Raw genomic sequence first — 12,228 nt, 5'->3', positions numbered from 1 at the left:
TCAAAATAATCATGCTCTATAAGAGTACAGTTTTGGTAGCTGTTCTGCATTGTGTTGGCACACAGCACTGAAGAAAATAACAATGGAGAAATCACTTCGTTAACCTTAGTTCTAGCACTTTCAGAAAGACATTTTCTGTAATGAAATGTATTCTTCATTGCTGTGTAATCCATTATTGTAATTTTATTGTTATTAAAAAATGATCAGACATAAGAGGGTTTTTCAGGAATTACTGGTGAATAAAGTTCTATGCCACAGTTCAGGGCAAGATTCAGAGTATGATTAAGATCGTGGCTCAAGAGTTGGGAGTTCGCCTTGCAATCGGAAGGTTGCCGGTTCGAGCCCTGGCTTGGACAGTCTCTTGGGCAAGACACTTCACCCGTTGCCTACTGGTGGTGGTCAGAGGGCCCGGTGGCGCCAGTGTCCGGCAGCCTCGCCTCTGTCAGTGCGCCCCAGGGTGGCTGTGGCTACAATGTAGCTTGCCATCACCAGTGTGTGAATGGGTGAATGACTGGATATGTAAAGCGCTTTGGGGTCCTTAGGGACTAGAAAAGCGCTATATAAATACAGGCCATTTACCATTAAAGAGTTGACAGGCTTATTTACATTTTGAGAGAAGCCAACTGAGTCTAATACAAAATTAAATGATGTGTTGAGGCTGTTATTTACAACGTCTACATTAATTACCTACAATAATTATTTTATCTGAACTGAGCACTAAATCAGTATAAAAGAATCTGAGAAATTAAATAGAATTTTTGAGTAAAGGCCGGCTGGATGATAACAAAAAAACTATTTTTTGAGATTTTCAATTACAGTGTACAAGGCTAAGAGTTAAGCTTCTGAATTAATAAAAAAAAATGTCCAGTTCTCTGGTTAATAAATATACTGGAGTGAAAAATTGCTGCCACTTCTTCTCTTTGGCCTGTGGTTCAAGGATTCTTACAATTAGTATGACTTGATTAATTTAATAAGCATATTCACCCCATTGTAACCAGGTAATTAAATAAGTAAGTACAATTTATTAATGTAGTGCTTTTCACACACATAAAAGTCGCAAAGCACAGAACAAGAATTAAAAAGCTACAACACTGTGTGTTGTAAGAAGAACAGTAAGTGATACAATACAGTAGCGAGGGCCTACACCAAGTGAAAGCACCACCCAGCATATCTATAACAACTGCCATCTGTAGTGCCAACACAGTGTATTTGCACATTTGTCAAACATGAGAATCTTTCTGTCCCTGTTCTTTCATGTTTTGATTACACTTATGCAAAAGATACCAGTAATTTGGCAAAGTATTCTTTTTTTTTTCTGAACTAAAATAAAGTGCATTCACATCCTCTAGCAGGGTTTTGTATCTGCCCTTAAAATGTTCACCACCACCATCTATTATCAGCTTTCCCTTTTCTTCCTTTGCCCTTCTCCGTGCAGCCAATCATGATTAGAGAACAAACTCTGGGGTGTAATAAAGGTCTGTTGCAAGCAAGAGTGACCCAACGCCCCTTCATCTGTGAGCTGCTCAAACCTCCCAGCCTTGGTAGATAGTTGAAGAGAAACCTGCTTTCAGTGAATGGAGCTCCACTTGACTGTTTTTTTAATTTTAACTTTGCCCTACTTCTGGCTGAAGCGCTCATTAAATAAGATCTTGTGCTATAGCTAGAAATAGAAAAATAAGGAGGGGGAAGAAACAATAATCATGTATTTAGCCATGTAAGTCTTATTGCCTTTGGGAATTCTGTCATGAGGCCGTAGAGAGTGTATATTATTTCTCTTTCCCCAATTTTAAAACACATCTAAAAACCTTTCTTTACCCAGTATCACTCTGTGTCTTTGAAGCAAACATGCTCTGGGTCTTAAGGACAAAAATTCAAAGGAGCCAAGTTGGCTTTGGACTGAAAATAGTGAAGATTTTGCAGCAGAGCAACTGAATTCTTCAAACGCTTGTCCCAACTGACTGCAGTTGGTCATGTGATGGAAATCGGCAGTGAGCTGCAGGTTCACTTTTGCTAGGAGACTTTGAGGCCCAGATGTCTTACAAAACCAAAAAGGTTTTCAATAAATATATCAAAGATTAACAGAACATGTTGCAATCACAGTGTGTCTTGCCCTAATATTGACCACACCACGTACACCGGGGTGCATTTCATCATATCTCTGCTAACAGAAGTTCTCTAACATTTCTCTCCCACAGAGAAAACAGTAACAACGAAAAAAAACCAAAAAAAAAACAGGAACAGAGAGTCTCCTTGTATGTTTACTTTGGACACGTTACTAGGAGGGGATGTATTTTCTGCCCCAAAGGTTTAAGTCTTCATCTTGAGTCAGAACACCACTGTCTAGCCACAAATATCCATCGCACGATGGTGAACTACTCTTTTATCAACTAGTATAGACACTATTGTGTAGTATGTACAATTATACCCTGGTGCACGTATATTTCTGGAGGAGCTAAATGTGACCATTCATGAATTAACTTTTCAGCATGGGAATATAAATGATCTCAGTCTCTCACTCAGAGCAAGTCCTCATCACACTTAAGTTCACTTTTGCCAGTTTTTTAGATTTAGCAACAACTTTTTATATCCTTTAAATTACTAAAAAGGAATGCATAAGATCAAATCTAGTTACTTTTTGGTTAAATGGCTGCCAGCACTGCCCCTTTGGTGTGAGGACTTGCTGTCACCCTGCAGGTGTCTCTCTCTCTCTCTGTCTTCCCTGCTCAGTGAGAAGCATCTGTGGATGAGCTGGATGTACTGTACATGTGCTGTGTGTTTGTGGGCTTTTCCCTTGTAGAGGCTATGCACTGTGTGAGAAAACAAAATGGAAAAGGTGTATTGTCACTCCTAATTTTCGCTGTGAGTAATCATTTTACATGTGAGCATAGGTGAAATCACAGCACAGCCTTTAACTTGTATGTGGTGATTTTGTCAGACATTCCTCAGACTTGTTCAGCTCTGTATCTGGTTTTCCCTTGTTAATCTGTGCACACTCAACCAGTTTTTAATTTATTCTTTTGAGAAAAAAAACTAAGTGGAAAATAACAACATATCTGTAAATACTTTAGACTTTATCATGTTTGCCTGTACTGCCAGCACACTGATAGCTTTACATCTATTTGTGTTTCCACTGCAGTTGGGAGGATGTGGCATCCTGGGCGTCGGGGTCTGGCTCTCAGTGACCCAAGGGAACTTCGCCACCCTGTCATCATCCCTTCCCTCCCTGTCTGCAGCCAACCTGCTCATCGCAGTGGGGACGATCATCATGGTGATTGGCTGCCTCGGCTGCGTGGGAGCTGTCAAAGAGAGCCGTCCTCTGCTGCTGACAGTAAGCTGTTATCCAGAATGGTTTTGGATTCGCCCGCTGACTTTAAACACAAAGTTGTGATGATGTCATATTTTCAGATTATAGTTTTTACAGAGCAGCATTGCTCACGTTGTTTAGAATTGTCTAGTGTGTGTGTGTGTGTGCGCGCGTGCATAACATAAGTACAGTTTTATGTGCTTCTGTTTGATCCGATTGCAAGAGGGCCTTTAGGGTTATTATTGTCATGACAACTATAATAAGGAAGTTTTCATAAAGCAACAGGTCTAAAAAATCATGCTGCATTTTTAGACAGCATGATTTTCAGTTTTGGGACACCTGTCTTTGATATGATGTTGTGGTTGTTTGACAGGTAACCATTTCATAAAAATGCTTTTAGTGCTGTGAACCACTGTTGCCTAGTTTTGCTTTGGTGAGCAAACTATATTGTGCACATTCATTTTATATCTGAGGTAGGCAAAGAGCACTTGGAGCACAACAATCAGAGTATGCTTTGGGGTTTAAAGTCTTGTTTTTAAGGGGAATATCTCTGCAAATATCTAACAACAACTGTTAACAATAGTGATGACAGTGATGCTGTTTTAATGCTAACGTTAGCTTGACAGACGGGAAGGCTTCATAGCTACAATAGACTGCTTTACACAATAAAGGGTTTTTCTGGGTCTTTAGACCACAAAATAAAGCTTATGAAGTTCAATAAAGAAGATCTGCGTTCACTCCTCTGCCTGCATTCCCGTCCAGGCTGTTAGTGTATTCTTTACTTCACTTCCGTTTTTCCACCCTGTCAAACTTAATTTTGTCGTCATCACTCTAGCCCAATCATTTTCTTGCCTGCCTTCTGCAAGCTAAACGGCTTCTGTTACATGTGCTTTAAATCTCAAATCTCTTCCGTTTTTCTGCATTTCAGACTCTGACTTCATGCAGTTGTGTCTTTGTCATTTTGTTTGTTCTTAGTTGTGTCCTGATTCCTGTCTAATCACAGGAGCAGGAGCTGCATCAAATCAGCTCTACAATCACTCCTGTTGTCTGCAAGTTCTTGCTGCCAGCAAAGTCAATCCAGTACCCAGTCATGTTACTGTACAGCTATAATAGTTAGCCTCTGTCTCATCGCTGGCCGTGCTAGCTTTCTCTTCTCTCTCCTGGCCTCTGATGGCCCTCAAGTCAAACGTAACTACATCAGTAACAACTAGTGAGGGGCCAGTCATCCTCTTGTCCCCAGACTCTGCCTTCTCTACAGAAGGTGTGTCAGCAGGATTGAGGAGATCCTTAGAGTATTCTTTCCACTGCTCAGCTATATCCTCAGTTGAAGTCAGTGGCAATCCTTCTACTTTTACTGTACACTGTGTGAGTATAGTATAGCTTTCCACTCCAGAATCAGCTGAATATTTACCAAAATCACTTTGTTTCATTGCCTCATTGAAGTCCTCCAGACCTGAGTTTTTGCTTCAGCTACCGCCTGAGTCACGTTGCACTTGGTCTGGCAGTATCTGTCAGCTACCTCCAGAGTCCCACAAGTTAGCCTACACCGATAAGAGTGCTTCTTCAGCTTTATGGCTTCACCGTCTGGTTCGGGGATTACCGCAACATGACAGGCACCTACTTGCAGCCACAGCTCTGTGCACCCTAAATATACATTTGACTATTCGATCTGTCCAACATCCCCAACATCCGCTCTTGCCAACTGATTCAACTCACATCTAAGTGGTGATGAGTTGACAGCTCAGCTTGTCTCCTCATCCAAGTGTCCGGGACATATGGCCAAAGACTTCAGGATACAATCACAAAATCAGTCATTGACCTGTGACCAAGGTTGTCCTGGTGTAACATGCACTTATGAACACCCTTATGCTTAAACATAGTATTTGTTATGGACAAGCTGTGATTGGCACACAAGTCCAATACCAGAACAGCACTCTGTTTCAGATCAGGCAGGCTGCTCCTCCCTGTCACGCCTTTCCAGGTTTCACTTTCATTGTCCATGTGAGCATTAAATGATCTCATTAGGACAATGGAGTCATGAGGTGAGGCATCCTACAGCACCCCACCCAGCATCTCCAAGAAGGCTGGGTGCTCTGAACAGTTATTTGGTGAATAAGTGCAGATAAATGTCAGGAACCACCCCCGATCCAAAGGGCAGGTAAAAAAAAAAAAAACCCTCTTGAAACCCTAACATACAGGTTATGAGACAGGGAATAAAGGAATACCCATCCCTGTCTGCTGGCTCTCACTAAGGGCAGCTCCAGAGTGGAACAGAGTCTGGCCCATTTCCAGGACCCTACTTCCAGAGCCTAAGCTGTGTGTTGAGGTGAGCCTGACTATCTTTAGTTGATATTTCTCAACCTCACACACCAACTCAGGCTCATCCCCCAACAGAGAGATGATGTTCCATGTCCCAACAGCCTCAGCAGCCGGGTTCTGACCACCAGGCCGAGACACACTTGGAGCAAACATTCAGTATCTGTGGTCACTGGAGTCCCTGTGACATTGCTAACATGCTGCAGGTTGAATGTTCTGTCTATGGACACATCTGACAGTTTACATACAGAAAACTTTTTTAAACTCAGCAAAAATGAACAGAACCACATAATTTAACAGTAATAAACAATTTAATAACTTGAATGAAATTTATACTGTTAATAAGGAGCTCCTGGTTTTCCCTGAACTTGCAGGAAAAGAAAAATCTCAGCTTTAGGTTATGGGCCATATGGGGGCCTAGACTTATTGTCAGGGATCCTACTAACATACAGTAGTCGCTCCTTTTTCAGTTTAATGCCTAGAAATACTTTTAGTAGCCTTGCTAATCCCAATAAAACAAGCTCTGTGGATATTGTTGGGGCACTGTTGTAATCACAGAAAGAGTTACGCATCATATATTAAAACAAGAAAACAATATCATTTATCACTTTTTCAGTGACTGGATACTATCCAAAGTGGAATGTTTTTTTCGGGAAGTTGAAATGATTTTTATTCCTTCAGTGGTTTCATGTGCTTCAAACTGTAATTGGCTTTTCATGTAGTAGTTATTTTAGAAAATTATATTAGTACTAGATGGCAGATTAGCCCACTCTCCTGCATTCAAATCGATAAAAACTAAAAACTCCCTGTGGCTATGTCAACAGTTTCAAAGCACACTTCAGATGTCCAGATATTAACTACAATTAAGGAGTGTTTCCACCAAACTTTCAGCCTGATCAATATTATAATCTACCATCACTTATACAGATATAAAACATAATTCTTTTAAAAGCTGAGTGCCATGATGCATTTTAACCAAGTGTGAGTTTACAATTGGGGCTTCTGACACTTGATTTATCTGACTTTGCTTTAGAAGAGAGCTACATGCAAATGTGCTATCATACCAAAGAAATCATGAAATATCAACCACGTTTATGATTTAAACAAACTTTAACTTGAACTACAATTCTGTGAACATGTATCCCACTAAGGTGCGAAACCCAGATGCTTGAAGGACTGATAAATATTGAAAAACAAAACAGACAAACACATCAGGCATTTCACAGAATTATCTGGAAGAATAATTCCATGTGGGTAAAAAATAGAATTAATCATTAGAAAAATTGCCCAGCAGGAGAAAGCAATTATGAGCTCTGTGGGAATGAGTCTTAGTGTCGATCATTAACATGATCCATGACATTTTCCCGACAGTGACCAGACCGATCCCTGCTCCATGTCAATAAAACAAGGCTAGGCAAATTATAAGCCTTCATCAATGAGTGACAGAGCAGCACGTTCTTCATGGAGATTAGAAAAGATTCATCTCTCTTCAAATTTTAGAGCTAATTAGCATATTGATCGCTGATGAGAGACCCAGAGCACTGCAGTGTTGCTGTGAGATATTTGAGGAATTACTTTTGCACTCTGTGCTGGAAAAAACATTATTGCCTTCTGCAAACATTTTTTAATTTGTATCACCAAACATGAGTTATAATTTCCAAAAAACACAAGGCTTTTATTGTTCCTTAATTCAGGCAAGAGTGATATCTTTGTTTTTCATATAAATGTAAAACTACATCCTGATATTTTTTTAGTGCATAACCAGTTTTTTCCTAATGTGCCCTCCAGTGTTCATGTTTAACAATGCTTCGGATAAAGTTACTTCAATTAACTAGAGTAAATTTATTAAGGAAACTTGAAAAAACTGTTTGCAATGCTCCTAATTAAATCTTTTTTAATTCAGCTTTATACTAATATGATTTTGTTAAAAAATATTTTTTACCTGCACAGAAAGCATGAGGTTACTGTTTGAGATTTAGAGTGAATTTGAACACTTGTGAAATATCAAGGTTTGCGCAGTGAGGTAAAGCTTAGGTTTAAAGTTTGGGTTGTAAGCTGATGAAATATCTAACCCTAGTTTAGATGCAGATGATGTGCAAACTCTGACTAAACTCGCCACTTCAGTGTGATTAGTGTAATGGTTGCCTCTCAATACAAAGAAAAGGTTACTGGAGATCTGTCATCACAGATATGTTGCCAAGCAACCAGGAAAGACCTCAGAAAGTCACTACACCAAGTCAAGAAAAACTTTAGCTTCATGTCTAAAATCAGTTCTTATTCCCTAGATGGTGGACTCTGTTTGCTGTCCACTGCTGTATCTGTATTCTGACAGTAAATATTGATCCATTTCTTTGCTACTGTATGGAAAGATTCCTGGTAGCAATCCCACAATGCAGTCATCCGCATTTTATTGATTACATGAGTTGCATTCATCCAAACTGGAGCAAGAATTCTTTAATGTTGTGTCAGCATCATTATTTACATGTATTAGATAATTACACCAAACACGGTTAATAGGTACAGTGACCGAAATGAGCTGATATGAGGCCTAGGAGACTGTCAGCAGCCACTTGTGAGATAATGCATGAATTCAAGCTTTAGTACAATTCAGGCAGACACTCTCTAAGGAAATAACCTCCTTATGGCGGGGCATAGTCTGTGGCGTGGCTGCAGCGAGGCGGACACACCTGAGTGGCATCAGCGATCACGTCGCACCAGCATTAAAGCCAGTGCTGGGTCCTGACTGATTGTTGTTGTTGGTGTGTGTTCGGCTGCGAGCTGGAAAGCTGCAGTCGACCGTGTAAAGTACGACAACTGTGAATAAAGAAAGTGTATGCTGAAAAGCATGAACAAATGGTTGGGTCTGCTGTGGATTTATTATATTCCTGTACAGTTTTTGTGAGCCGCGCTTCGTTAGGTACTTCTGTGCAAATGCTTGCTAATGCAAATATATCACAAGCCAATCACATGGCAGTAAGTCGTGATCAAGACGATCTGCTGGAGTTCAAATTCAGCATAAGAATGGGGCAAAAATGTGATTTAGGTGACTTTGAACATGGCATAGTTGGTGGTGCCACTCTGCTTCCAGCAGATAGAAAGCCAGCAGTGACTTAGAAAACAACTCCCAGAAAAGCATTTCTAAACATGTTGAACCTTCAAATAGATGGTGCCAATCCCGTTAGCTAAGTACATAAACTGAAAGTACAGTTCACATGGACTCACCAAAACTGGACAGTACAAGACTGGAAAAGCATCACCTGGTCTGTTTAGTCTTAATTTCTGCTGTAACATTTGAATGGTGCAGTTCAGGCTGGTGCTGGTGGTGTAATAGTGTGACTGATATTGTCTTGGCACATTTTGTGAACCTTGGTAACAATTGTGCATTGTGTATCCATCTTCTGATGGCCACTTCCAGCAGAATAATGTGCCATGTCACAAAGCTCAAATCATCTCAAACAGGTTTCTTGAACACGTCAATGAGTTCACTCTACTCAGATGGCCTCCACAGTCACCAGATCTCAGTCCAGCAGAACACGTTTGGGTTGTGGTGGAATAATAGATCTCTATCATGGACATGCAGCCCAAACATCGGGAGTAACTGTGTGATGCTATCAACTCAGTATGGACCACTAACTCAGAGAAAGGTTTTCAGCACCTTGTTGAATTTGTCACAAAGAATTAAAAAGGTTCTGAGAGCCAAAGCAGGTCCAACCGGATACTAGCAAGGTATCACTAGTAAAGTGGCCGGTCAGTGTAGCTATAAAGTCTATTTCTACCAGGCTATAAACATCTTCATTCACTATTGGAACCAGCCTCAAGTGACCATTCAAAAAATGGAGCTGTTGGATTGGCATCATTGTTTCGCCCAAGAGGTTGTTGTGAAATAACAAGAAATCTCCCTGCATGACCCACCATTCTGTTAACTTACTGTCTGTGGTGTCTGTGCCACCACTTGCTGTTACATCAAATAAAAATACTTCAGAGAAGTAAACACAATCCATTCGCCCTATTGTAAGCTGTTTTGATTTGGTGAAGAGCTGCTAAGTAATATAGCAAAACAAGCTAATTAAACTTGTTTATCAAGTGAGATTGCTGTACAAGATTAGTACTTAGCATACGCAGAGGGAAGCGTTGGACAAAGTTTGAACACTTACAAGTCAGATTGTTTTTCCATGTTCCTCTGACTCTACTGACATAGTGCAAAAATGGAGCATTGCCCTCCAGCTTATGAGCAAATAAAATATGTTTTGTAACACTGACCTTTATAAGTGATACCAGGAATAAACATGTCTTTTGTGGAAATAGGAATATCACATTTCCTTGCACCAATCACAAACAGGAATTAAGATGAGCAGTAATTTATGATTAATTTTTCTGTGTAATTGTTGCGTCTAAGTCACAAAAACATGTTACAGTTAGACAAATGTACTTATTGATAAGAAAGGTGTTTTTAGCTGGAGTTCCATGTGAATTCTGGTCATTGAAACAGATTTGCACACAAATCCAATACCCTGTCCATTTAATTTGAAAATATGAGCCATTTGGGGACGCTTCCATTTTCAACAAGGAAATGGGTAATTAAAACCATGTTTCAAACCAGTCAGTTTCTAAAGTCAATATATTTCGAGTCAAAGGGCACTAAAGAAATGTGGCGGTTCTTCCGACAGATAATCAAGAAAGGTGAGATCACTGCATGAAAGTGGAAGCAGGCTGTTTGCACTGAACAGCCTCACATGGGTCTGAGGGATAGAAACTGTAAAAATTTTAGACCCACCGCATGAAAACAACAAGGCTATCACCTCAAACGCTTCCCTCCATGTACGCTAAAGGCCTAAAGGGCTCAGATATTGATTTTGGAGGCTCTCATGGACTGTGTGGCTGACGTGACTGCTTCACTAGTCTTGCTGGTCTGTCAAGACACAAAGAGCTACTGACGCTTTCATACTGCAAGGAAATCACAGCGTGCATTGATCGCCATGCCTAGACTTTGTGAACAGCTCATCCTAAGGCGCCACTCAGTGCTGCAGAGCCATATCAGCAGTGCTGCCCAAACAAGTCATGATGTAAATAACACGAGCATATATGCAAGGAACCCTCTGGAGTCCATTACATAAATTTTCATAATGTGTTCGATTCACTTTTAGTCTTTATAGGCCAATAAAAGCTACTGTTCTTCAGCTATATTAGAGCTTACCTAAATGAAGAGAAAAATAAATCCCAGATCTCAAGTGAGTAATTACAACACAGTTTACTGTGCTTTGAAATACTCTACTTAAATACAACACTTTTTTTCTTAAAAAAAGAAAGAAAAAAAGACATCTATTCTTGTTATCCAGAGTTGGTGTCCTGCAGTTTTTTGCTGCTCCCTGAAGGCATCAGCTAGATACAAGCCAGCTGTGGCTCATTAGCTCGCATGGAACGAAAAACTGTAATGGAAGCAAAACCTGCAGGACACCAGCCTGCCACAACTGGAATAAAGACCTCTGAAAGGACCATTTGACTTTATCTTGCTTCTTATAGAGGTACTTGTGCTTATCGATTATAAATGTCTTACTCCTCCTCCATTTAAGCAGGAATTGCTGTAACTCCTAAGGGTGAATTTTATATGACATCCCACTTTGTGACCCCTTACAGAAGCAGCGAATGCACAGGGCTGCTTATAAGATTTCACGTCTCTGTGTGTGTTAACAGTAGATCCTCTTCAACCAGCTACAGTGCTGCTCATGCACTGACTTATTTACTTAAGGAAAGAATCAGAGTAACTATCCGTAAGTTTAAAAATCAGCCTCGTTTGACGACAAATTTGTAAGCTGTAATGTTTTCACTCCATAAAAGCCTAATTTTGCTTTCTTTTACTTTGATCTTCTATAAATCTTTTTTTTCTGTACTTAGGCGGCTGGAAGCCACTGCTGTAAACAGAATAACCTATTTCAGTTTGAATAATGACATTTCAGGGGAAACATATTGAGTCTGCTTCGGTAATGGGATCCAAGTCTTTGTTTCTAATAATTTATTACTGGGAGGCTACGAGTGCACAGACAGAACAAAACAACCCCACTTCAGTTTTAAGGTTTGGTGGTGATGTGTTGCTTCCACGTCATTTGCACATACATCATTACAAGTCTGAGCTCAAGCTACTACGGCACAATTAAAACATGAGGATCTAAAAATGTATCTCCACTGCCCGCTGCGTGTAACATTTGAGTGTTCTTAGACAACATCCTTGCAGAGCAAATTGGAAAAAAAAGTTCCTATTTTACGTCTGAATTAAAACAACACTTTTACACAGAAAAAGACATTTTGCTATGAAAGTTAAGTACTGGGAAGTTGCCTCTGTCCTATTAAATGAATTGTATGTCATCAAGATAGCAACTGCTTGATACTTCTGCACTCGACTTAACTGGCACGCTGTTATTGCTTTTATTATTATTAGTATTTCTATGCAGTTCACAAATGGATTTTCATCACTTACAGTTAATTTCTTCAGCCCTTTGATAATAGTAACCCACTGAAAGCAGCAGCTTGAAATTCCTCAAGCTTATTTAATAGCTTTCTTGTATTATATTAGAAAAGCAGAAAGCAGTATTCTGCGGTGGAACGATTCCACT

The 12,228-nt window shown here is 40.0% G+C and overlaps 1 protein-coding gene across 4 annotated transcripts in view; it reads left to right on the top strand.

Annotated features, from left to right (window-relative positions):
- Positions 1–12,228, top strand: part of tspan4a (tetraspanin 4a) — a 158,992-nt gene that overhangs the window by 97,403 nt on the left and 49,361 nt on the right. For all 4 annotated transcript variants that reach the window (XM_063471624.1, XM_063471625.1, XM_063471612.1 and 1 more), the window contains one exon: positions 3,137–3,328. In XM_063471624.1, the coding sequence (XP_063327694.1) occupies positions 3,137–3,328 (192 nt within the window). The remainder of the gene's footprint in view (positions 1–3,136; positions 3,329–12,228) is intronic.

Source organism: Pelmatolapia mariae, linkage group LG1 (assembly GCF_036321145.2).
Source record: "Pelmatolapia mariae isolate MD_Pm_ZW linkage group LG1, Pm_UMD_F_2, whole genome shotgun sequence".
NCBI lineage: Eukaryota > Metazoa > Chordata > Actinopteri > Cichliformes > Cichlidae > Pelmatolapia > Pelmatolapia mariae.
This window is presented reverse-complemented; position numbering and strand designations above follow the sequence as displayed.